The sequence below is a fragment of the Athene noctua genome, chromosome 14 (genome assembly GCF_965140245.1).
Source record: "Athene noctua chromosome 14, bAthNoc1.hap1.1, whole genome shotgun sequence".
Classification (NCBI taxonomy): Eukaryota; Metazoa; Chordata; class Aves; order Strigiformes; family Strigidae; genus Athene; species Athene noctua.
In genome coordinates, this window is record NC_134050.1 from 5617155 (window position 1) to 5644552 (window position 27398).

At 45.8% G+C, this 27398-nt stretch overlaps 1 protein-coding gene across 3 annotated transcripts in view; it reads left to right on the forward strand.

Annotated features, from left to right (window-relative positions):
* BDNF (brain derived neurotrophic factor) overlaps positions 1-26804 on the forward strand; it is a 38373-nt gene extending 11569 nt beyond the window's left edge. The window contains exons 1-2 of one of the 3 annotated variants that reach the window (XM_074917986.1): positions 7468-7648; positions 25791-26804. In XM_074917986.1, coding sequence (XP_074774087.1) covers positions 25812-26552 — 741 coding nt within the window. In that variant the 5' untranslated portion in view covers positions 7468-7648; positions 25791-25811 and the 3' untranslated portion in view covers positions 26553-26804. Of the gene's footprint in view, positions 1-7467; positions 7649-8931; positions 9092-25790 lie in introns of those variants that run through there. The other 2 variants (XM_074917987.1, XM_074917985.1) reach the window with 2 other exon arrangements.
* Positions 26805-27398: the final 594 nt, after the last annotated feature.

Consider the following 27398-nt stretch of genomic DNA (forward strand, 5'->3'; position numbering starts at 1 on the left):
TGTGTCCCCACTGCTGGATGCTTCTGCCTCACTGCCACCCCTCCCGAGTCACCCCGGCCTTGTGTAGGCTGAGACAGAAAAACTGATGCGTTTTCCCATTTGAGAAATGGCGTAGAACTGAGGAAAGTTATTTTAAACTATCTTAAAATTTGTATAGATTTTCTGAATCGGTATTTCAGGATTTTGGTATCCCAGACTGGCCGTACATCCACCCCGTGTTTCGTTCCCATCTCTCTGCATCTATAGATGACAGTCTGAGCACATCACGTGCTGCAGAGAGAGAACCCGCTGCGCATCCAATTGCTCCCGTATTGTACTTGCGAGGAGGAAAATAACATTTTAATAAGAGTCCCACAAATACAACTATACCAGCGCTAATTACTATTTAAAGCAATTCTGCAATGCAAGTCAATTAAATCATTTCATCTGGCCAATGCAGAGAAATAAAGGCCCCTGTGCAAATCCCTCTCGCGGGGGCTGGGCTGGGTGTTATGGTGGAGGGAAAGAGGGAGCGGGGATGACACCCTCTCTGTTGGCATCTTTTGCTGTGCATTAAATCCCCCAAGGAGTGGGCGAGAACATAACCTGATGGTGGTCCAAACCTTGATTCTTTTGCTGTCGTTGGTGCTCACATGCCACCCGGGTGCTCCTCCGCCGTGGATAAACAGACCATCCTTTTTATCTGGACAAGTGAAAACTGCTGGACTGACACATGGCTGCCTATTAATCTCCAAAGTGGAACGTAGTAACGTTTATACACAACATGGTTCCAGTCATTAAATTAGTGGAAAATTAACAATCTCAAGTGTTCACTAAACAGAAAAGACAGCAAACAAATGAAGTGTGTTAGTCAAGGGAAATTTGGGCTTTAATGCGACTAATCCCATACTTGTTTCTTGAGCCACAAGTCACGGTAACTGGAGGAGGAGAACATAATGCGGTCTGGGTTTCATTTGAGGACTCTATTTAATTTTTATTGCTGCGCTGATAATGTTAGTTTGCAATTAACAAAAATATCTACTGTCCCTCAGATACTTCTCTCTTTAATGCTTTAGGTGGTTAACATGGAAAACGTTTTGAACTCTAGAGTTGCTTCTTAGATAAAATAGCTCGATACCCTATTAAAAAAAAAATAATCTTGAATTCATCTTTAAACACATCAGCTCGTTAAAAGTATTGACGTAGCTGCGCTTTAAAGAGGGAACGAGCCAAAGCACCTTAACCTCTTTGGGAAGACGAAGACAGCTATCCAAGTGCAGCGTAAAATGCCTTAATATGAAAGTAGCACGGGGCGGGAGAGCTAGAAGAACTATTTAATGTTTACACATGCTTTTCATTCCCAAGGACCTCCGTGTACCCGAGGAGGATCCCTCCTGCCAGCTCTGGGGCAGAGCGGCGCCCTATGGGCGCTGGGCACCCCAGCACAGCCACCGACCCCCGGCGCCGAGCGCCATCCTCCATCTCCCCTCCCTGACTGTTTGCTTTAGATCTCTTATCGCCCATCACCCTCCGGGCAGTAGCGCTGAGCGGCCGCACCTGGCAAACAGAGAGCCTCAGCCTGATGTCAGAGGAGATTTTAGTTGCTTAAACAGAAATAAACTGCAAAGGAGCTTTTGCAGGGCTGTGAACCTGGGGGTTTGGGGCTTGCTTATTTTTAGGACCTACCCAAAATAATCTCTCCACCGTTACACACTGAGGAGGGTTTTGTAAGGCACGTTCCTACTCAGACAAGATGCCTGGCTAAGTTTATTAAACCCCTGGAATACGATCCCTTTAAATATTAAAAATAATCCACTGTATTGCATCTAATTGAAACCCACTGAATACTTAGAGGAAAGGAGAGATGAGTCAATCCCAACACCTTTCACCCACAAGTGCACCAACAGTTTTCTGATCTTCTTTAACCATAGAGCTCCAATGGCCGGACTCGTCACAGGAGTGCATCGCCAGCCATCTAATCTTTCCCCACTCGGCTCGGGTTTCCCCCATCCCAAGGAATCACACACAACCTCTTTGGGGGAGAGGGGATTTTCTTTTCTCTTCCCATGTCTGCGGCTCACTGGGAGCCTGCTTTTTTGTTGTTGTTGTTTCATGCCCTCTTTTCTGTCTGCTGCAACAGAGCCATGGCCAGGCTGTTACCAGAGAGGTCAGGGGTGAGCGGGGAAGGGCTCGGGCACGGTACGCCAGACACCCGGTACACTGGATACTCTCAGGCACAACCCAGATACTTTGCTCAGGCGCCGGGTGTTTAATGCCTCCAAAACAACAGCAGTAAGGCAGAGACACTGAGGAGATGAACTCCCAGTTTTAGCGAGTGTCGAAGCATCAGGGAATGGTAAACCCAACTTTCAATTTTGCCGCTGGGTTGGCCTCATTCTCTCCTTTCTTTTTTTCTGGTTCTCGCCTTTACAGCCATGCCTCCTTCCCCGATAGCCCCCCTCCACCCTGCAGCGCGGGGCCAGCCTGGCATGGCTCTGCACTGCCCGTGGGACCGAGCAGTCAGGACGAAGGGTGAATTACCCTCCCGCTGTCCCCAGCCCTTCTGCAGAGGGAAGAGGGATTTCGTGTCGGGTTTAAGAGTCCCACTGTCCAAGCGGCCTTTGAAGTTCATGCCAAACCCCAAAAGGGAAGCCTAGAGATTTGGATGGGGAGGACTCTGTGTGTGTGTGGGGGGGGGGGGTGTCACCACTCCATGTATGTGGTAATTGTCATGTATGACTCCTATTCCACTTCTGTGACAGTCGATCAGTCGATGCCAGTAAAGACAACTGCACAGGTGGTGGCAAGGAACGAGCACAGAGGGGGCATGCTCACAGAACAAGTATGTTCATGAGCAGCTTAATAAATTTATATCTCATAGTCACATGTATTTCCTCGCTGGCGAAACACTAATCTGCACCTACCACAGAGCTCTGTTATAGAAGCAGTTTCATGCATATAAATAGTGCTGAAATACCTGACTAGAAGGTACAAGACAAGATCCAGGGTACGGATCCCCCCCATATGACAGAAAGCTGGCACACCTCTAGCAAACATGAGAAGAGACCAATTATTTTAATTGTTTGTTGGAGTTTTAAATTCACTTTTGCTGTAGCTGCAGGGTGAGGATTCTGAGCTATTAGGTGATACTTTCTTCAGCAAAAGCGTTGCGGTTTCGGTGCCTGTGATTGAAAGAGTAGGTTTCACCGCTTCATCCTGTACACATGCAGCCTACAAACTATGTTTAATGAAAGATCTTTGGGTTTATATTCCTGTCTTTGCTGTTTCACATCATCCTTTCCCTGCTAAACTGAGGCTGAAAGGCCTCTCCGCAGATGTTGTTCACTGAAGGCAAACTCATGCTCACTGTTAAGAGCAAGAACCCTGTGCTATCTACGGCACGGGGTGTATTCCGGCCACCCAGCAAGCCACTTGGAGACCAGAACCCCAGCAGCTCTCTGCAGGCTGAACACAAGGCAAACCTTGGGGCTGTGGGATCCAGATGCCCCCAAGCCCAGGGCATTATTGACACGCAACACAGATGCCCGGGAGAGGCTGTGGCCGTGCTCTGACCGACCCCTGGGCTCAAGGGGTGGGCTGGGGAAGTGCTCACCACTCTCCTTCTCTCTTCGTCTCGCTTGGTCACAACCTGGACGATTGCAAAGTTTTAACATAGTTGACCACGAATTTGGGTTTGCTCCTTGAAGATGCTGAGGGTTTTCTAGCCCCGCTGATGTTAGCGTGGAGCGTCGGTGGCTCCGCTGTGTGTGCTGCGATCGCTGAATCATCAGAGAGCGGCGTCACAGCCCCAGTCATCTTCTTACAAATGCCACGTGCCTGCAACCTCCATTCGTGTTTATAATCCATTGCAATTTTTAGTATGACTGGAGTCGGGAAAGTTTATTTCCATGAACTTTCCAGCCCTTTAATGTGAAAAAATAGCAAAGATAGGTAACTAGGAAACACGACTAAACATAATTAAACATAAAATGCTTGTAGTGATATAAGAACTGACCTCAGCCAATTAAAATTATTAACAGAAAAAATAGTGTCAAAGTCTGAGTACATCAACAGCGTTGTCATTTCTGTAATCAGGATTAGTTTATATTTCCTGACAACTGAGTGAGAGGCAGTCCAAATTGTAGCTTCTTGACCTTTTTCTCATTCAAAACGAGGTTGAGATACCATGTGAATACAGACACATTTGTGGGGGGAGACTGAATAGCCAGTTATGTATTGACTAACTGTGGACCTTTTAAGAATGTTACTCTTTTCAAATATTGACTTTTTTATTGCTTCTCTTACAATTGCAATGGGGGAATTTAAGAGCCCCACAAACTACTTTATCATATAATTAGTTTATCAGTAAATTTGGACCTCGTACATCAATCACTATAATGCATAACCTCCACCGAGACAGAAACCAGATGTGCGTGCTTCTGCTTTCTTCTTTATAGTATCTACGGCATCATTAGTGCCTATGCTACAGTTTAAATTGAATTCAGCAAAAAGCAATGGTCTTACCCCCCTGCAAGCAATCTGATATTGCTGCAGGTATAAATCAACATTATGTTGATTGACAACTCGTGCTCTTTCTTACTCTTTCCCTGTTGCTCTACGGAAAAGGGTGAAGTGTGATTTGTGTATGCAAAAAAAAAGAATTTTAACTAGTTAGGTATAGGGAAAAGATACTCGTTTTTTGAGGTAAATGCTGTGAGGCGGGCGTGCTGTGACAATGGCACCGAGAGACTCAATATGCCGAATTAATGTATCCCACAAATTTCGAAGGCAAAGGTTTATGTATACCTCCAAGCTTACAGTACATCTTGTGGACAAAGGAGCCGAGCTCTGTCCAGGGCAGTGTCTCCATGTGATGACTATCAGTGGCTTCACAAACTAATACCTTGTGGGCCCAATCTTTTGGGGCTCATTCATAAAAAATTCTCCTTGAAGTCAGCGTCTGATTGAAAAATATGGAGCCCGGTTTGTATGTGCATTAAAAATCCCAACAGATCATTATTTACACTACTTTTTCATTTTCCCAGTAATCAAGCACTGGCTGGTAATAATCCCCAAAGGGCTGATTATACCGGCAAGATACAGCAGCTCTCTCACCACACCTCTTCCCCAAGAAAATCCCTACACCGGGGCAAAAGGCGCATCTTTCTAGCAGAGCAAAACGGGAATTTCAGCACACGATTGCCTGGAATTGATGGTTCTCACGTTCTTAGCGGAGCCGAGCTGAGAGCGCGTCCCACGGAGTGAGGACTTGTCAGGCGGTCTGTAACACGCTTCCTTTCCAAAATTAAAAAACTCGTTCTGATTGCAAGCAGACTTTTTCAGAACGTGTGCCTTCTCCTGCGCTCTAGAGAACAAGCCAGCAGATGCTTCGGTGTCTCTAAAGCATGATACTCGTTGCTGCTCATCTGCATGTCTAGTGTACCAAGAGAAGAGTCCTTCCTCCAGGAATAACATGTGTGTGATGTATTACATTACAGCTAATTAAAGTAGCCTCTGCTGCTGCTGTTCAACTTGACTGGTAGATTATCGAAATATTTGCAGGCATCGTCTTATGAACACGGAATACTAAAACTGTGCTGTCTTATCACTATGCAAAAATGCTGCCCTGGTGAAATTGGGCACCCGCCACTGATCCAGTCGTACCTGGAAAGCTGAACCGTATCGCGGGGAGAAAAGTCCAAAATGGTAAAATAAAATGCGTATGTGAATTTAGCAAGTGCCAGCTATGATCCCCGTGTTTGAAATTGCACTCAAACGTCCACCTGGCAGCATCGCTGAGAGATAGAAAGGTTATACCGGTGTGTTAGAGGGGGGAAAGAAATGGCTGATGTATTCCTAATGGCGGAATTTGAATATTGCAGAAATAGTTGAGCGGGACTTGGCCTGAAGAGCTACCTTTATTAGCAACTATCTACCGGGCAGCACAAGCTGGGCGTGATTCCTCAGGCCCAAGCTGTTAGCGAGGACTTTGAAAAACCGTCTGCTTTCTTGTAAATTGGGTAGATTTGGACTGGAAATCACTGGGATAAAAGAGGTGGAACTAGTCTTCACAGCTCAGTGACACTTTTAGTTCAAACGCGGGAAACCAAAGCCCCAAGTGCCAGAAGGATGGTAATGTGGGACTCGAAGCTGGTTTTTCAAGAAGTTCTTAAAGCTGCAAAGGATATTAACCACCAGGATTGTTTCCCTTAATATATATTAAAAGCTGTTTTTATATGGAAGGCCTTAGGTGTACTCAAATTTCAAACGCCTGGGCTATTTTATTACTTTACAGATGTAATAAATGCAGGTGTTTCATAGCAAAAGCACACAGGCAGGCAGGCTGTCTGAAGGCAGCAAGGAGTTGCACACATTTCTCCTGGTCTAAATAAACGGCCGCGAGCGCAGGGAAGGTGATGGGCCTGTGGCACCAGTTGCAGTTAGATGGCTTTAAGGTGTGACAAGGTGCGGGTTTTAACCGGTTCGTAGAAGAGATGGGCTACGGCCTGAAAATCGACGGCCTCCGGTTGTACTCGGGGGCGGGGAAGGGCGGAGGGGAGGCCGCGGCAGGCCGGGGGGCGCTGGGTGTCTCTCCCACGGGCGGCTGTCGCCGCGGGACGTGGCACAGGGCGGCGGGACACGCGTGCGCGGCCGCCGGGCCGGGCGGGGAGCGCGGGCATCGCTCCGTCCGTACCGAGATCGGATGGAGCCACTCAATCAGGGGATGCCATTATTGCCTCCACCACGCAATTTCCACTATCAATAATTCACTGTATTTGCTGCACAGGCAGAAGGGGGAAACGGCCAGACAGATTTTTGACAAGGGGGGACAGAAAACCGCCCCGCGGGCCGCCGGGCACAGCCGAGCCGGGCGTTTCGCCCGGGATCCCGCGGGCACCGCCGTTGCCCCCGACTTGGCCGGCGGGCGCTGAGGCGACGGGCGGCCCCGGCTGCTGGTCCCGGTGCCGGTGCCGGTCCCCGGGCGGGCAGAGCCGGCTCCGGGCCGCCTGGATTGAGCACCCGCGCCCGCTGCGCGCCTCCAGAAAGTCACCGGTGTAACGTTACCTGGGGCGCTCATTAATAAGCAATGCCTGTTATTATCTTGATTGCATTCTTAATAGGCAAACTACGGAGAGGTCAGCGCGGGAGCGATATTTAAATGGATCGGGCTTGCTTAATACCCGGCGGAGTAAACCAATATCCCGCGGCGGGCGGACCGACACCCCCCCCTCCCGCCCCGCTCCCCGCCCGGCCCGGCCCCTCCGCGCCCTGCCCGCCGCTCGGGGGGCGCCGGGGGAGCGGGGGCCGGGCCGGGCGGGCGGGGCGGGGGCGGCGGCGGCGGGGCCGGGGAGGCGGCGCGGAGGCTTTAAGCGGGGCAGCGCGGGGCGGCGCGGTGCCTGCGGCCGCCGCAGCCGCTGGCCGAAGGCGCCCGGGCGGGGGGCGAAAAGCCGCTCCGCGGGGAGGCGGCCGGGCCGGGAGGCTCCCGTTGGGCGGCGGGGGTGGGGGATCCGGCTCCGCTGCCCTCCCGCCCCTCATAAAGCTTTGATGAGACACTTGAGCCGCCGCCTGTGTTGCCGGGGCGGCGGGAGGCGGCCGGTGGGACTGGGCGTCCGGGAGAGGATGTGACTTCCCGGAGGGGACCCGGACGAGGCTTTGTGTGGACGGCGAGGTACGCGGCGCCCCGCCGGGAAACTTGAGGGGCCGGGGGCGGGCGGGCGGCTGCGGGGACCGGCGGGTGAGGGGCGTCCGGGCGGCGGGGAGGGCCGGGCCGGGCCGGGCCGGCCCCGCCGCCCCTTTGTTCGCGCACCTGTCGGTCCGGCCGGTGCCCGGCGGGGGCTTTTGTTGGAAGCGGGGGGGGTGCGCGGGGCCGTTGGGCACCGGCCGCGCTTCCCCGACGGCGGCGCGGGGCGGGGCCGGGCGCGCTGCCCGCGTGGCGGCGCCCTGCGCGGGGCGCGGCGGGCGGGCGGGCGGCGCCCCCTGGCGGCGGGCGCGCGGCGGGGCGGCGGCCCCGGCACCCCCCCCCCGCACCCCCCCCCACACCCCCCTTCTCCCCGGTCCCGCAGCGGCGGCGCCCCGGGGCCGGTGGCGGCGGGGCCGCGCAGGGAGCCGGGCTGCGGGCGGCCACGGGCGGGAAGGGCCGGGCGCCGCCCCGGGGCCGGCGGGCGAGAGGTGCCGTCAGGGCGGGGAGCGATGCACTTGCTGAGCCGTCGCTGGAATGTGAAGCACGCCGGGCGCCCTCACCGGGAATCCTCACCGGGAACCCGGGGTCCAGCGGAGAGGGGGGGTGTGCTTTGTTCTCCCCCTCTCCCGCCGTGTGCGGCGCGGGGCGGCCTGAGCGGCGCCGGGGGGGGGGGCAACGGCTCGGTCCTCCCCGCCGGGGCTGAGTTGGGAACGGCAGAGCCTCCGCCAGAAGGGAACTGGTGTTAGACGGTAAATTTCGTTGGCAAAGGTTTAATTAATACTGTGGAAGCCTTGCGCTACCTCACGGAATGTTTTGGTTTGTTTTCTCTCTTGTAGGACTAAAAGCGTAAGGTGTTACGACTGCGGGCCGCGCTGGCTCTGCTTGTTTATTTTTAAGAGGTGCTGTGGTATCTTGGTTTGTCCATTACGGTTAAAATACGTACTTTTCCCTTCAGTTTATTGTAGTTTGCTGTTCTGAGGTTATGACTATTGCGAGATCGATAGTCATTACTTATTTATGTTTCTAGTAACACCGTTCTAACGAATGCAAAGAATCTATCCCGGCGATACATTTTTTTCTTCAGCAAGTATTTCTGTAATCTTTAATTCATGGTGTGATAAGTACATAAAATGAATTTCCTTGGTCGTCTTTAGATACGAGCAAAGAGCCAGAGCCATGAGCTGCCGCCTCACGGACAGGAGCAGCTTTCACGTCGCTAAGTTTGAGTGGCCATGGGGTAGCCGAAGTGAAGGGTTCGCTCTGTTTGGGTGTGCTCGGCTGTCCCAAGCGAGAAGGTCGTCACGTCGTCCTGCCTGTTCGTGTCAGGTAGCGCCTCGGTGCACGTCGGTTCCTCCGCTCGCGGAGCAGGAGCGCTGCCTGGGAGCGCGTGGGTGAAAACTTGACGCCAGCCGTGGCCCAGACTTAGTCTAGGTATGGAAAAACGTAAGCAGAGGGGACACTCTTGGGTCGGTTGAGCTGAGAATCCCGTGGTTTGGCACGCGAGAGAAGGAAGCAGCTGTCAGGGAGATGCTACGGCTCCCTGCGTGCGGAGCGGCGGGCGCTGGCTGTGTAAACAAACCCGGGGCGAGGGAAAGGGAGAAGGCAAACCGCGATGTTCTCCCACCTGCTCTGGGAGGAGAGAGCAGCCTCTCACTGGGGTCTCGGGGCAAAGCAATGGCTCCATTTCAACTCTGCGATACCTTGAAGGAGCTGGTAGACGTTTCAGCTCTTTACCTAACGTGCCTAGATACAGGAGTCTTTCTACAGGGCTCTAACTCGCAACAATTTTCTGCTGTAGTACTACCACTTAATGTTCAGCTTCATTGAACCTCGGCTGGGAAAACCCATTTGTAAGTAGCGAGCCTTCTGTTCACGTTGCCAGTGCTCTCTGCTTTCTGGAGCTGCAGGGTAGATCCTGTCGTTATATGGCTGTGGAATCAGGGTAAACCGGGTCAGAAGGATCAAGAACACATTATCTGACTAATTGAGATAGAACAGTGGAGGAAAATAGCAAAGGACTTTTATCTTGGAGGGAGTAAGTCTAAACTAAAAAAAAAGTTTAATTTCAAGCAGCATGCTTTTAAACACGGCGTTGTGTTGTAGTGTAGTGCAATGGGAGTACTACAGTATGCTGGAATACTATGAAACGTAGTGCACAGATGTAGAGGATTTTAAAGACTCATTAAAATGTGAAAGAATATAGTGGAAAATAAGGATCTGTGCTGTTGCTCAAAAGCTTGGCGTATACTGACAGTCCTGAGCTGTAAGTAGCTGCAGTTAAAAGTCCTCATGGTACCTGTAGCACTTTCTGCAACTATTACTCTGTTGCAGAGCTTTTTGCAACTATTACTCTACTCTTACAGTGAGGATAAAACAAGAAGCTGCATGTTTAGCTCAGATAATAGTTCTCTGCTGGGGTGCAGGTCCAAAAGCAGGGCACAAGAAATGTGTGGGTAGGAGACCCCCTCATCCCTTCCATGGATTGGAATTCACTCTGAATTGTGTAATAAGTGTGGTCCTATAAAAGAGAAAAAAAAAATCCCATATCTGCCTTCCTGGTTTGTATAAAAGGCTGAAATGTTGTTCTAAGAATGTGCCCTGTGCCTACACGAGAAATCTCACGTTAGGCATTGTGTGAATTGGTGGAGGCTCCACTAGAAGAGGATATATGCTTTTAATAGGTTAATTGCAAACTTGTCTTGACCTGTTTTCAAGCATATGTTGTGAGCACTTGGTTCCTCCTAAATAGCGAAAGCGCTGCTTAATTAGGAAACTCTCAATCATTTCTTAGATCGGTTCATACACTGGCATTCTTGGTAATGCTTAGCTGTGAACACCCTTTAAAAGGAAGCTTTTAAAAGCACTGAAGCTAAGCTATTTTTGTGTATTGCCAAAATGAAGTGGTAACTCAATAACCTGCTGTCTTCAGTTCCAGCTAGGAAGGTGCTGTGCATAACAACTCTTTTGTTCCCCGGGGTACACCATTAGGAAGCAGTACAGGTGTGTACCGAGCAAACTGTCTGATGTGCAAGCTGGGATGGGGCTGTGCCCACTGTCTGTCAGCTCACAAATCTTACTGTTTCCCTTCCTTCCCTGTACCCATTATTCAGTCTTATCTTTGACTGTAAGCTCTTTGGGACAGAGATCATCTTGCCTGTCTTCTATTACTGCTACCTGACAAGGATTCCTCAGTGCTCTTGTAATACAAACAGTAACAGGTTTTGCTACTCGGTGTATACAGGGAGCTCTGCCTTGGTGCCTTAAATTGACGCGTTCTCAGCACTAATCCTTATGCTACTTGTTTTGGGAAAACTAGAATATACAGCAACAGAAGAATACAACGTGTGTGGAGACGCACGTGTGAGTTAATAGGGTAACCATTACACTATGGCCTCTGTCCTCTGTCCCAGTCTCACGCTGGCCATGTCTCTTACAGTTCTAGGCTCTGAGCGGCCCAAGGGGAACACCGTTTGCAGGCGTTGGCCACGCAGAACAGGACTAAGTCATATGCACAAAGTGTAGGTGATCCGTAGGGTCAGGCTCATGTTTTCCTCATTTTCAACACTCAGGACCTAATTATCAGGCAACTGGTAGAGCGGTGGGATTCAACTGCTACACCCAGCAGTGACAAACAACATGGAACAGTCTGAAATACTGAAGATGCTACGGAGCTGACTGAATAGGCAACAGCCTTACCAAAATAGGCCAACCTCAGGCACAATTTCTACCCTTTATGAACGGAGGGTTGGCTGGGATGATGCTGATTTGATGTGATTGTAATCCTTCAGTAACACTGATACTAGTGGTAGCAGAAGATCCCATTACAGCATCATTTAGGCGTCACGTATGGATACAGCTGTCTGAAGATGAGTACCATGGACAACCGAAGGAAGCAAAAGGAAACTTCATTTAGTGAATTTTCGTGCCCCAGTGACAGCTGCCATAAAGCTGTAGCAGTTGTGTACTTCCCTCGTAAGAATATTATATCTTTCAGAGAAGTCATTTTTTGAAACCAGTTAATTAGGACAGTTATTTCTGTCCGTGGCATTTGTACAGAACAGAAGGCATGATTGTTCTTATGTTTGTTTCTCTGGGTCCTTTGATCGACTAGAAGCCCTCGATGCTTTACGCTATAAATTACCTCAATACTTTGGCAGTTCATTTCTTTTCTTGTGTACTTGGTTAGGAAAACGCAGAAATCCTTGTGACTCAGCTTCAGACTACTATAAATTATGAAGAAATGGGGGAGGGGGTCACATTTCAAATTAGGAAAGGCAATTCTAGGAGGATGGGAGGAATACTGGTTGCTAAATTTGAGATAAGCATCTCCTGGTATCGCAAAATCTGAGCAGCTACCGCCACCTAGAGATGCACGAACCAAAGACGCTGCTATGGCTGGCTCCTGCAAGGGAGCCTGCGCAATTAAAATGAGTGAGGCTGCTAATCCCAATCGTTCTTATTCCGCAGCATTAAATTTAGTGTATGCATGCGGGCTGTTTTTTAACCCTGTAACTGAGGTGGACCTGCGAATCCCGTTCTAGTGATGCAGGCAACTACAGTCTTCCTTGTGTGGCTTCAATAGGTAAACAAGAAGCATCGCTTTCAGTAAATCCTTTGCTGACTGAACTTCAGACTACACCTAAAGAAGTATTTGCAAGTCCAATTTATACTGGCTACTTACAGCTGTCAGTGGATCTTGATAGCTTCTCCAAAGCTCGTGCCAAAAACCCACAATGTAGAACTAGTCCCTTAAGGATTTGAGTTGGGGTGGGGGGAGGTTGTTCTCCATCCCATTGTTGAAGTCTGGTAGGGGTGTCCTTTTGTAGATATTTGGTGGAATAGAAAAAAAATTCTGATTTTCTTAATGTTTCAAGTCAGCAGCCTTCAGCTTGGTTTCACAAGACCTGGGATTTTCCCAGTTTCAAAATGGAGTGTTGAAATTAAGCTGAGTATGTAGGTATTTGTGGCTACTGCAAATCTAACAACATGGAATACACTTTATATCTGCCCCTTGGTTCTTAGGATATAGTTTCCTGTTTTGTTTTGAGCTCACAGCCTCGGTTTTTTGTTTTGTACATCAATCCTTGGCTATAGTAAGTTCTTCGTCAGCATTTGAGGGAGAAGAATAAGCACTGTTCCCTATTTAATTTGTGAGGAACTGCTTATAAAGAGAAACAATGCGCCTTTTTTACCCACTGAACTCATAATTTCATGTGCAGTTATTTCTGTTTGACTCTTACAGACACAGTATGTTTCAGGGGCTTTTATAATAACTGCTAGCTTATGGCTATCAAATGCCCAGTGGAATAAGAAATCCAGCACAACTAAACCTCAGTGGGCGTCGGTAACTTCCATCTTGCTGAACCTTGAAAATGCAGACCACTAGCTGATGGCATGTACTGCTTATCTTTCTAGTTGATGCTTTGGATAACTTTTTAAAACACTTGAAATCCATCAGTGTAAAGTATATCAAGATCAGTGCTTACTGTATAGTTTCTGAGGGAACAAAGTTTTCCTGTGCGAAACTGAGGAGCTGTGACACAGTGACATTTCCCATTCAAATCAGGAGGCGGCTGCCAACTGTTTACACCGTATTGGGGTGTATGAGAGCTGTTGTACCAACCTAGTAGTGTTTGAAAAACTACCTTTGGCTCACCTGGAGTTCCACACCCAACTTCAGCCCTTCCAGTACACGCACTGGGCCACAGGTAGGCTCGTAGTCCTTTGCATGCATGTGGCGTAGCAGGAGGAGTCTGGGAGAAGATCGATCTAGGCAAAGTCTTGAGCAGAATACTGTTACATGCTCCTTAGTAACTTTAGAATGCAAAAGACTTTGGAGCATGTTGCTGCAGTTAAGGCTGTGACAATGAGAACAGGACTAAGTCCTTTTTTTCTTTTTTCTTCCTCCCCCCAGTCTCTTGTAGTACATATTTTATGAAAGAGTTAAGCTTAATCTTGTGCCAATTCTCATGCATGTTGTGCCTTATCTAATGTGATCAAAACACTGCTTTCTTTAAACATAACAGCTCCTGGACAAATGCAGTTTTGTCTAGATCAAGGAATTAAAGGTTATGATCTCTGGATTCCTTAGTCCGTTATGCCATTTACTTTCTAAGCTTGGTGCAACATTTAGTAGCCATATGGTTTAGTTTACCCTTCTTTACGCTGGCCATGACGCTCTCAGTGAGTGTTCAGTACTTGATATAGTGAGATGAAAAGAAGTGAAATCTAAACTTTATTCAATGGCTGGATTAGTAAATTCAACCAACCTCTCCTTAGTCGTAGCTGTCACTGCACCACGGAAGTGTATGGACACTGTTGGGATGAGCGACAGGACTTGTTTTGCAGTATTTCTAGATAATTGTGCCTGCTGGCTGCCTGCATTAAGACTTGGATCTTCACTTGCTATTTACATTCCTTTTGAGTTGATAATCCAGTTTGACTGAGCTGTAAATGCCAAGAGAGAAATGCTGTTTGATAGAATTCGTACTGAAAGCCAGTGTGAATCCAAGGGGGAAGCAAAGCCACTAACAAGTTCAAGCTGGTGAGGGTAACTTTAACCAGAACCCATGCCAAGAAACTCTGCTCAAGTATGAATCTGCTGCTGAACATCATGCCTGTCCTTTATCTTTATAATGGGTTGAACCAAACCCAGAAATAAACACATCTGAAGGTCTCCATTTTTGCTTTTCCGCATATAAACACTACAGTTTATGTCAATGTCATGTTTTTGTTTTTTTTTTTTTTTGTTGGCAGCTAATGTCTTGCAGACTGGTGGAAAAGGATTCTTTTTATTCTATGGGATGCAAAATAGGATGTTTCATGTCTCATTACAACAGCACGGTACCTACTGGTATGGAGTTGGCAAGTTGCTGCTGATGAAATGGTCCAAAAAGAGAATAAGCAGGTGTTTCTTTACATCTTGCAGAAATATATTTATTTTTTGTGTAGTGACTAGCAAAAGAATGTTGAAAATTAGTTTTCCCCTTAAAATCTAATGATTGGCACTTGAATTTAAAACAAAGAACAAAGCTGCCTTCCTCGGAAGACTCATATTAAGTCCTTTTCTCTCTGTTTTACACTAATGATTAATTTCTGCTGCCCCCTGTGCAAAACTTTTCTGCCATTGTAACTGCAAAAGGGGTTGGAATGTTAACGATGAACCAGGATGTTGCAAAAGCGTGAGTCAATCCACATTCCTTTGTTAAAAAAGCAGAAGTAAGATTTAAGAATAAACTATTTAGAGGTCTGAGCCTCCAAAGAATTCTGCCTCTGAGTCGGATGAACCTGGATGCAATATCTTTAATTCCATAAGCCTCAAGCATGAAGTCATATCACCTGGTTCTTAATCAGTTTTGTTCAACGTGGATACTATTGTATATTTTTTTTCCTTGCTCTGCTTCCTGTAACTGTTATGAAAATAACAGCATTGAAAATTATGCTTGGAAATACCTGAAAACCAGAAATCGTTTCCCCTTTCTTTAGCTAACGGAAGGACAGGTATGTAATGAGTGCTAGAAAACACAGTAACTTCCGTGTCTACTCTAAATTAAACACTTTGAAGCAAATCTTCAGTCCCGGATCACCACCAGACCTGTTAGTATTCAGGTTGTACTCACTAGAAAATTACTACAGTGGGACTGCTGATACTTTGCATATTGTAATTAGTCATGTTCAGGCATACTTCAAAACATGACCTGTAGTTTTGTTGAGGACAATCCTGAACCATTTTTTTTTTTTTAAGAGAAACATCTGTGGAGATGCATTGGAAAAAAAGATGATGGGAGCTCAGTCATCTTTTTTCCATTTACTGTTTTGATGGGGATGGTGCTGCTACACTGGCTTCATCCCCTGTAGGTGCTGAGCATCCATATTCCGAGGAGAAGAGCAAGACTATGCCTACATCTCATACAAATTAAGGCTGACCTTTGGTCCCTGGCAAGCTGCCTGGTTTGTGTTTATAGGGTTGGTAAATACCTACTTCTGCAGTAGTAGTTGTTGATGGGAATAGGTCTTTCCTGAATTCCTTAGCAAACTTGCTGTGGGTAAAAACAGCCTCTGGATGAGACAGGAAGTTGTGTTGCATTTCAAATCAAACCTCTTGGAGGTTTTAATGGTGAAGAATGTTTCTATTTTAACATTAGTTCTGCTTTTCTTGTTGTTCTTTGTTATATAATGGTTGAGCCCACAAATTAGAAGCATGAGGCTAAAAACTGAAGAATGAAGGAAGAAACAAAAAGCCATATGGCAATAGCAGGAGGTCCTGCCACCCCACCTTAGGCTCGTGACAACATGCCCTACATTTAACCTACAGTCAGGAACTAATTAACGACACAGATGGAAGTGAGCTAGCATATGTATTCAAAATAATACCCCTAAGGTTTTAAATCAGCTGCCCTGCCTCTTTCTAGGTTAGACATCTAAGTTACCGTAGAGAGATTTGCAAAATATGTGAATGATACACATGGTTAAGGCAGCTCCGTGGAGTGACTGAGGTGAGGCGTTGGGAGCGGGGGGTCCCCTGTTCTCCTTTGGCTCAGCAGGGACTTGATGTGCAGTCTGGGGTAAATGGTTTAAATATCTTGATGGGCTTCAGTTTACCCAGAGGGAAATAGGATTTCTGCTGTGGTTCCCCCTCAGCTAAGTATGTTGAGATTCAGCGTTTGCAAAGCACTTAGGAAACTTTGATATTGTGTTCTCCAAGAACTATTGTACAGGTGGAGTCATAGCAGAGTAAGTACCAGGTCTCTCTGCTCTTGCAGCCAAGTGGTTTTTTCCTCTTTAGAACTACTAATTATCTCTGATAAGACAGCTCTGCTTTTGATTTTGAATAGGATGCCGACTTCTAGATAATCTATCATGTTGTGCAGAGACTTGTGAAAGGAAGAACAGTTACCTGTCTTCAACAGGCTAATTGGGTAATTTAATGTTTCTCACTTAGCTTTCTCCTTCCTTCCCCCACCCCAGCTATTTGAAGAGAAGCTCTGCATCCCTGCAGGGCGGTAGGATCTGCTTATGTGAAGGGACAGGTATTGAAGCTTTCTAGAGAAGTGTTTGTTTAATGACTGAAATCCCATATACAAACCTGCCCTTTGGAGCTTTTAAGGGCCTGCTGCAGTGAGAAGAGTACTCTGGCAGCAAAGCCACTTTCTTCAGCGGGTGTGTGTGTGTGTGTGTGTGTGTGAAACAAGACACCCAAGTGTGGAGAGGAGGAAAGTTAGGTGGTGTTGGGCTGGATTTTGCATACTTCTGTTTATAGGCATGTCTGAGCTATTTATGTGCTTATATCGGTGGGGGAAGGGGGGAGCTAGTCTGTACACCTAGAAAGCTTTTTTTCTCCATCCTCTTTAAAGTGTAATAATTACCAAATATGCGTGTATCCCTCAGGAGCCCTGAGTGTGAGGAAGCTGTTCTGCTGAAACCTGTCACATTTTGTTCTGATACAGGTATTAGCTGTAGCTCAGGTGTTGGTCCCACCTGATTTTTATGACCACAGGAGTACTGGGTCACCTTTGCAGCTGGTATAAATCTATGAACAGAGCACCATGGATTTACACTGTGTCCACCAGGATTGGGTCTGCTGGGACTTCAGTGAACCTCAACAGTTTTTGTGGAAATAATTTCCTACGATGCCACAATCTATAGTTAGATCTGGTGGCAAGTATGAAAACTCATGAGCCAGCTAAACTTCATTTTTAATTGGGGAGGGGAAGGACCCACTGTCCGTGTAATTCACAGGAATCACAGTGTAATACTGCTCTGTGAAAGAAATGATACCGTTACACAACTGGGAGAAGGCAAGACCTCGATAAATTGATTTTTCCTGCAAGACTGCTGTTTTTTCTTTATGTCCCATTAAATGTTTGTACCTTGAGCAGTTCAACTGCATCTTTGCTAGATGTACCTCCTTACCCCTGCTGGTAATTCCAAACCCTTTTCCACTGCAGAGCTTGTGAAATGAGAGCAGCAATAGCATTTCACTGACAGTGGGTTAAGCCCATACACTGGTGCTTGCCTGACTAATGATGGAGGGACGGGGGGGGCTTATTTGTGTGGGTGTCAGCTACTTGTGTGCCAATTACAACACGTGACCATGGATGTAGTGCTGTCTGTGAAATTTGTATCCCTCTATTGAATCTGGTTGAAGTTAGCCCCCAAATCTTTAGGATAGGTTAGGGATAGAGAATCGTGCATAGCAATTGCAGAAGTCTTGTTTCAACATGAGACCACTTAGAAGGTGGAAACAAAAAGCTGAAAGCTGTAGTGCTCTGAAATCTGTGGTGTGCTGCATTGTCGTAGTAAATTATCAGTGGTGAAGGAGCACTTCTTGCCAAAGTGTTTTCAGTTCAGTTATGTTAACATATTAACATAATTTTCCAACAGCGTTATCTCCAAAGATAAAGCTGTTGTCACAGCAGGACACATGCAGGGCTAGCTGCCCAGTGAGGTGGGTTAGATTCCTAATGAGTACATCCTTGTTCAATACAAATTCCTCATTATTCCATTAATGCAGATTAATTTACAAATTTCTGCTCCTGGTCAGGTTGTTCCCATGTAACTTTGGACTTGAATACTCCCAGAAGCTGCTCTGGTACCTCAGTGTAAGCTTTTATCCCTTGCCCCATCTAGGGAAAGTATTTCCATGGAGATTCTGTGCTAACAACTGGACTGAGCATGTGTTGAGAGAAACGTGCACATGAGGGCGGGCAGCCAAAAGATGACTGATAACACCACTAGCAAATGCAGGCATATTGTTAATACCTGTCAGGGCTCTGACAACAGGCATTTCCAGTTTCCAGTTCATGCACATCACAGCGTACTGATCTGCTTCGTTTCAAGGACTGACTATGGCTAAAAGCAAGGTGTTCTCTTACAGCAATGCCACACACAGTCAGGGTCTCGGCAAAGGTAAGAGTCTTGCAACAAATGGGTATAGCCCTTGCTCTCCTCCCTTACCCTAGAGAAAACACTGCCTGCCCAAACCACGGGTAACTGCTCCATCTGATGCTTGTGCTTTTTAACCATTGATTTTCCTTGGCTAAGCTTCACTTATGTTCCTGTTGAGTGCATAATGTTCTATAGGTCCTAGGAAGCTTGCCACTTGCAGCAGAACTGATGGGTGCGTGGGATGTTTTACATGCTGTTCAATAGTTTATAGGCACTCGTAAGATCCAAGCTCAACTGGTACAGCAGCTTCTGGGTTGTTCCAGGGCTGCTGGACACATGTCACAGTACAAGGGATCCAACTCATGCTAGTTTGCATGCAACGTGCTCTGTTCTGTTCCTGCTCTCGGGTGCCAATTATCCTTGACTTCAGTGGGAGCTTCATGTGTGTACTTGGCAGAATAGCTTAGTCCTGTGACGCTTCAGCACAGTATTTCATACCAAAGAGCTGTAGGGAAATGGAAGACAAACCACAGATGCTGCTCAGAGGTCTGAGGTTCTGTCCCAAAGTTCTTCTGCACACAGGTTGAATTAACATTATATAAAGCTCTGGTGGCTATCGAAGAAAATTATTTCAGAGAACTAATTATCTGCTCCCATAGTGGAATCAGATACTATCTGGGCACGGAGTAATTATTTCATGGAATGGTTTTGCGGTTGTTTCGCTTGTTTTGTGGGAGGCTTTAGTTAGCCTATTCTGTAGGTGAACTTTCAGTTTACAGCGATTGCGTAATGTTACTTCTGAATGACCACAGTAATGGCCTGAATGTATCTGGACGCACACTCTAGAACAGATTAATGCCGTTTTCTAAGCCTGAAGTCAATTTTGAAATTGGAATAGGCTAATTCATAGGGTTTTTGGGCTTGGAAGTCATATCCCTACTGTACAGTATTTCTGGCATGTCAATAGGAGTGTGTCATGTTGCCCTCCCCATGATACTCCTGATGAGCAAAAGTGAACCTGCTGGTAGTGCTTTTATTTGAGGTGGGCTTTCACTGCATACCTTGGTATTTCAGCATGAAATTTTGGCAAAAGATGTTGTGGTAAAGCATATTGTGTTTGATATGTATAGCGGCAGGCACACAAGTACCCTTCTGGAGGTGAGTTTCGTTGCTCCCAGTAGGGATTGTAACCCCCTGTCCAGTTCCAGTGCCCCGTGTGCAGGATGCTGCTCAGAGAGCTGGAGAGGCACTATGGGTGTCAATGGCTCAACAATCGGTTCCCACTGTCAAAGTATAAAAATAGTGCACAGCTGTTCTCTTCCATGGGTGTTGTCTCTCTGAAAGCTCCAATACCATCTGTGAGTCTGGCCGGCTACTCCTTCAATTGCACCTACTGCCAAAACTCACTCCGCCTGTTTCCTGGTATGGGCAGAGTGGATCTGAGATCCACCCGACAGAAATCCTCCGGGGAACAACTTGTAGTCCTGCACTTGGCCAACTGAAGTATAAGCATGCTTGTCATGAGGAGACTGCCTGGTCTGTGCCTATCAGAGCAGCTGAATTCTCTCTCTTGGAGCTTTGAAGCAAGCATGCTCTTTGCATGACTGAAGGTCCAGAAAGGTATGATGAAAGTTTGTAGGAAACCGATACATAACTCTGTGAAAGATCAGGGGTGTAATGCCACCGCGTTATTATTTTGCCATTATTTTCTCTGGGTTCTTTCCCACCTCTGGTTGACAGGAGAAGTTGTGGGTTTTGTATGCCTTGTGGAGAGAGTCTGATAAAACCTTGGAACACCACAAAAACCCCTTTGTAGTGCTTTAAACAGACGCATGCTTCTCCAGAGCCAATGTATTGCTGGAGTTTCTTTGCTCTCAGAAGCTGTACCATAGGCAATATTTTGCAACATAAGATGAAAGCAAATTTCTCATGTTAAAAGTTGTAGTTTACAAACTACTCGTAAATTTGCTTGCTATTTATCTTAGTCTTCAAAATGTTTCTTAGTCTCTGCCATCTCTGGCATTATGGCTAAGTAGATTTTATTACCTCAGGGAAAACCAACAGTAGAATAAAAATAAAATGGGTTTCTTCTTTCTGACGTGAAGCACCAACTTTACAAGAATACAAATTGGGTGTGGGTGTTCATGTGTATGTACTGGGGGGGAGGGCGCTTTATTTTCAGTAATAAAAAGTAATTATATAGTTTGCATAAATAGCCGTGAGGATAACCAGAGTGTGTCAGACATCCAGTTATGCATGTGTTAAAGGTTAATACTATTTGTTCTCAGTACATTTAGTCTTTGCAAATCATGTGCTGACATGCATCCCATTTTGGTATCTGTTCACACACTCCAGTAATGATGTGTAGAGCGGGAACTCATGCCTGTGCCATTCAGTAGTATTTAGTAAATTGAACTTTTGTATAAAGGTCTTAGAAAATGGCAAGGCAGAAAATGAATGTCGTCTTGCTGCTAATTTTATCTTCCACCGCACACTCCTTTCTGGAGATTAAAGCATTAGGAATCTATTCACTACTGAAAGTTATTTCAACTTTCATGGCACATATCAGGATGCAGAAAAGCAAGTACATGTTCACAGCTGTTCCTCAGGTCACTCTGCTGGAAACACAACCTGTTAAGCTGCTAGATTTCTGCTTAAAATAACTAAAAATAATTAAATAAAACAATTAACGGGTGAATCCTCATTAAATACAAATACTGAAATAAATAGTACAGCTAGGTAATTGACTGCATATGTAAACTAGCTGTACATAATTGACATGACCTTCATTTAATGAGCCTCCTTCCCATTAGTGGAGACGACTGCCACAATTATGTGCCCTTATTCTAGCTGTAATTGTCCGGACTTCATTGAAGTACAAACTAGGTCACGTCTTCCTGAGATCTGGTCCATGGTGGGTGACCTCTTTTCATTGCTTCAGCTTTGCTATGCTGTGTGAGAGAAGGAAGGATGTTCTTGCAGCCATGAGAATGGATGCCATTCAGGAAGAATCACTCAAATGTGATTTCTGACAGATGTCTTGGGGGACCTGAGGGAGTAGTTTAAGTCTGGGTCTCGAGGAAGCTAGCATATATCTGTTATACAAGTTAGTGGGTGTATACAACAGTCCATGGGACAGCAACTGAACCAAGGTTGCCTCTTCTAGAGAAGTCTCTGATCTTTTATGCCCAGTGACACTGCTGAACAGGAGGAGTGCAAAAGGGCTGCAGCCTTTAGCTGTTGTTCCTAGAAGGTGAGGAGTAGAGACCCGAACCTCCTACAGCTGAGAAAGGAGGAATTTAATGCGTGATAGGACTACAGGTTGATGCTGTATCATCAGTGATTTTGTTTTGTATTTTTCTAGCTGCATGTGTGGCTAAAAGTGGCCATGGCTACTCTGTTTTGTGTGGCACTGTTGTATAGATCCGCTCAGAACACACAGTATAAGCCAGGTTGCTCCAGTTAAGAAATACTCAGCACTGATGAGCCTCCATGGGAAATAGTTGCTCATTCTACCAGGGTAGCATCAGGCATGGGTGTACACAGAAATGCTGGCACATCTCCATGCAAGGCCGTGTAGTGGCAGATGTGCCCAGCGTGGAAAGGGGCAGTACCTTGCTCAGTAGTAGCATGCCGGGAAAACAGGAAAATCCAGCTTTCTCCATGTTCCCACCCTGGTTCCACTTCCCCGCGGGGTGGCATGGTGACTGCTCATAATGAGAAGGGTGTACATAATCTGTTAGTGTTTGGGGATTACAAGGCACTTATTGTAACAGGACAGGCACTGTCATTAGCCTTTGCAATATAGTGAAGGTTTGATAGTTGGGCAGCAGAGTAAAAGGACTGGCAGCTGCCATCTGAAGTGTTTCCAATGACCTTTTTAGTGCTACATATTAGTCCTGCCTCACTAAGTAAGAGATGAACCATGCATTCGTGAGTCAGTTCAACAGTAGCTGAAAGGTGGTGTGTTTCTACTTACGGAGTGAGATTTACATCTTACCCTGCTAGAGCTTGCTAAACTAGTACATTTTTGAGCAACTGCTACTAGAAATTGCTATGGCCTCTAAAATAAAGGAATTTCCTAGGTGTTAAAGTATTACTTTCTCATATTAAATGGCTTGATACCACCTGATGCCAAAGACGAGGACTGTGTGTATTGTTCAAGCCATTGTCAAGATACAGAAAAGAATCTTTTCACATCCTGCATGCAGAGTTTGGCTTAGTCTGGGATCTGTACAAAGCAGTAGATGTTTGATCTGTGCTTGTCTGCTAACAGTATTCCATGCATCTGCACTGCTAAAGCTTACTTTGACATACCCTTCTACAGTGATAAATGGGAGGAAGAGGGAGGTGGCTTTTAGGGGGACACATTTTCGTGTGTATTACCAGTGGGTTATGTGGATAATGGCTGTCTGAAAGTTGTTGGTTTTCAGAGCATAGTTGCACATTGTTTCTTGCTACAGCAGATAATAGTGGCAGTTGTATGTGCAGATGGGATGTAAATTGATCAAGCTTGACAGCAGTTTCCTTCCTAAATGAAAGTCAAAATTGATTAAGGAAGGATTAATTTAATGTGAAATATGAAGTACTGTTAGATCTGGTGACCATGGGTGGAGGGTGGTGAGGGCTAACTGAAGTCAGTTGCACCTCTCTTGTCCTCTGTCACCTTCCTTGTAAGAAAAATGTCCAAGCAAGCAAAGTTCTATTCATTTTACATCCCTCCAAGTTCATTGCCACCAGGAGAGGTGAACAGCCCGATGACAATAGCAAAGGATGTGTCCTGGCCCAGGAATCCTTCTAACCTTTGTTCATCTTCCTAACTTGAAAAGCAAATGTTCAGCCTCCAACTGGTGCACCTAGCTGATGGGTGCAAGCTTCTCTTTGTTTTGTGCTTGTCTTGGTGCCTCTTGTGTTCCGTCCTCTCTCTTTTGCACTGGAAGGCTCTTTGGGGTACTACGTGCTCAGACAGACTCTGTCCTCCAGAGTCAAGTTATTGGCTGGGACCTCTGGGCACTACTCTAATAAAAATAACAGGAACTTGATTAGGAGCCAGAAGATCTGTGTTCTGTTCACTGCTCTGGTGGTCACAAAGTGTGATGTGGGTGTTTGAGGTTTTTTCCTTTTAAGTTTTATATAAAACAAATCTCAGAAGAGGGAGTGTATGAATATTATTATTGTCGCCTGTTCCACTGGCTCTGCATTTGTATGCTAGTTGAACCACCCATTCTCCCTCTTGTCTTGTCTCCCCTTGTTTGATAAAGGAAGACTGATAACCTTCTTCCTTGTGTTGTAAATCATCTCTGCAGTGTCTCTCTTTCTCCCCTTTGAGGAAGAAATCTGATATTACTCCCTGTGGAATGTTTTAAAAATCCTAGGATGAAAAAATCTGCAAAATATTAATGTTCTGCATGGTTAGAGCAAACACTGTGTTCCTGTGAGTCACAGATGTCAGGTTTGTTTAATCTTAATAAATCTATGCCACAATAACACTTTTAAACAGGAAGAGAGATGGAGGGATGAAGGAAGAGTTGTGCTGGGGTAGAGAGAACTCTTAGCCAAAATCTTGTTTAGTAGGGGGCTGGGGGTGAGGAGGGCATGGACACAAACCCAAACACTTCCCACCCACCCCCGCTTCATTAAGTAAACTTTTAGACCTACATTTTGGGCACTGCCTTTCTAGTACATATTTCATTTTCTTTGTATGTTTTATGATAGATTGTCTTTCCATGTTCGAGTCGTAAGAGTACTAGTTTCCCACAGCATATTTGCAGGAGACGAAGGAAAGCTTTTTACACAGCACCCTGTTGGCAAACAGAAATAGCATTTACTCCAATGAGCGCTGCCAAGTATGAGGTACTTCCGAATGAACTTCAAAAGCTCTGAAACAAGCATTAGCTGCTTCTTCAAAAATGTGAACAATGCCATTGCTTTCTAGCAAGCAGAACTGGTGAGAGCAGGGATTGCAAGGAGGAAAAATAACAACTGGATGTGATGGATGTTGTAGTAGCACTTGGGATCAGACGGAGAATATAGCTCTCTGTCACTGCAGGATTTGGGAGGTTCTCGCTGTAATAGTACCTAAACTGTGTACTCTACACTTGAGGAGGAAACAACTTCTACCCCGAGGAATGTACAATCTATCAAGACTTAGCAAAGCGCTTGGGAAGGACAAGCCCAAGCTGTTGGGAGTGCTGAGAGAAATGAGTCGTGCTGATTCCAAGCCCGGTGAGGAGTTTTCTTACTGGCACTCTTTCCTGGTGTTACCCCTCCATGCTCAATGAGGACAGAGCCAAGCATACACATAAGCCTCAAAGTATGGCCCCACATGTGCCAGACCTTGCAGCAGAATGCGAGAGGAATGGGCAAACTGCTGTGTTTCAGTATGGCAGTAGGGCTGGTTGTGCTTTTGGTTTTCATGCTGGGCTCTGGGTTTTAACTGGGTTTAAATAGGTGCTTTGCCCGCTGGAGAACAGGTGGTCTGGGGCTCTGGGCGAGGACGGTACAGTGGTTTGGTACTGTCAGTTCAGTCTAGCTCTTATCAGCTCTGTAGTCCAGCAGGTCCCTTCCATGGCATTCACATGATGTAAGCAATCTGTCCAGCTCCAATTTAGTATACTGTCCTGAACCGTTTTCTTGTTCTATATTTATGCATACATACTTTCTACTTTTAGATGAGGTGTTGACCTGCGGAGACCTCAGAATTGTATGGCCTCTTCCTGGGTTTTGATGATTGCTTTGAAACTACAAATGCAATTTATCCTGATGCTGTTTTCTGTGGATAGAACGATGAAATATTTTTGGTATAGAGAGATCTTAAAAACCAAATATTAGCATTTGAAATGGAAGTCTTGCCTTTCACGCTTATGAAGCTGCCTTTTATTGCTGAAATGCTGCATTGCTAAATAGCTGTTCTGCTTTTGCTGTTACTTGAAGTAGGTGTAATCGGTCAATAAATAAAGGAGTCTGCATAGTATCTAATCTAATACTACAGAAAAACTCTGGCACGTAAGAACTGTGATCTGCCGGTATCAGTGTTGCCTAAGCTTTGGCATATGCTTTATCTGAAACTCTAAATCAAAGAACACCCTTGTACAAGAGCATGCTTTAGCACCAGTAATGAGTTGCAGCTGCATGCAGCAGATCTCTCTAGAATGAAATGCATAATGTCTCATGACAACTCAGGTGAATTTTTATTACTCCATCCCTTGTAAGTTAAATGTGTTCTTGTTCTTGTCCTTAACAGTTCCACCAAGTGAGAAGAGTGATGACCATCCTTTTCCTTACTATGGTTATCTCATACTTCAGTTGCATGAAAGCTGCCCCGATGAAAGAAGCTAGTGTAAGAGGACAAGGCAGCTTGGCTTACCCAGGTCTTCGGACCCACGGGACTCTTGAGAGCCTAAATGGGCCCAATGCTGGTTCAAGAGGACTGACATCGCTGGCGGACACTTTTGAACATGTCATAGAGGAGCTTCTAGACGAGGACCAGGACATCCAGCCCAGCGAGGAAAACAAGGATGCAGACTTGTACACATCCCGAGTCATGCTAAGCAGTCAAGTGCCTTTGGAACCCCCACTGCTCTTTCTGCTCGAGGAGTACAAAAACTACTTGGATGCTGCAAACATGTCCATGAGGGTCCGGCGCCACTCTGACCCAGCTCGCCGCGGGGAACTGAGCGTTTGTGACAGCACGAGCGAGTGGGTGACGGCAGCAGAGAAAAAGACTGCAGTGGACATGTCCGGGGCGACCGTCACAGTCCTGGAAAAAGTCCCAGTACCCAAAGGCCAACTGAAGCAATACTTCTATGAGACCAAATGCAACCCCAAGGGGTACACAAAGGAGGGCTGCAGGGGCATAGACAAGAGGCACTGGAACTCCCAGTGCCGAACTACCCAGTCTTACGTGAGAGCTCTCACCATGGATAATAAAAAGAGAGTTGGCTGGCGCTTTATAAGGATAGACACTTCCTGTGTATGTACATTAACCATTAAAAGGGGAAGATAGTGGATTCGTGTTGTATAGATTATATTGAGACAAAATTATCTATTTGTATATATACATAACAGGGTAAATTATTCGGTAAAAAATAATTTTATGGACTGCATGTATAACTGAAGTTTATACAGTACAGTGGTTCCACAAGCTATTTATTGAACATATCCATGACCTGAAGGGGAACAAAAGTCATTTGCGCACAAGTTAAAAAAAAAAAAAAAAAAAACACAAAAAAAAAAACCCAAAAAAAAAAACAAACAAAAAAAAGAAAAACAAGCAAACAAAAAGTCTGCATTACATTCCTCGATAACTTTGTGGTTTGTCGCCGTTGCCAAGAATTGAAAATATAAAAAGTTTAAAAAAAAAAAGAATAAAATTGCATGCTGCTTCAATTGTGAATTGATGATAAACTGTCCTCTTTCAGAAAAATAAATTGAACCAAAACATTCCGTTTACATTTTAGACAGTAAGTATCTTTATTCCTGTTAGTATTATATCTGTTTACTGCTTTTAACTTCTGATAGCGTTGGAATTAAAACAATGTCAAGGTGCTGTTGTCATAGTTTTACTGTTCTCTTTTACTTTTGAACTCCCATCAGATTGAAAAAGAAAAAAAAAATCATTACCTTACTCTGGATTAAAAACAAATTTGTTTTTTGTATGTTGTGAAGGTGTTTGCAATAGCAATCCAACTACTGACAAAAAAATAATAAAAAAAGAGGCAACTGAAAAAGAATGGTGATGTTCCACTTCACATTGTTGAACTTCAGGCTTAAAGGCAGCACTTATTTAACTGTACGGCAACATGCTTTTTTGGGTTATTTTCTTTTTTTTTTATTTGCTGTCTTTGAGACC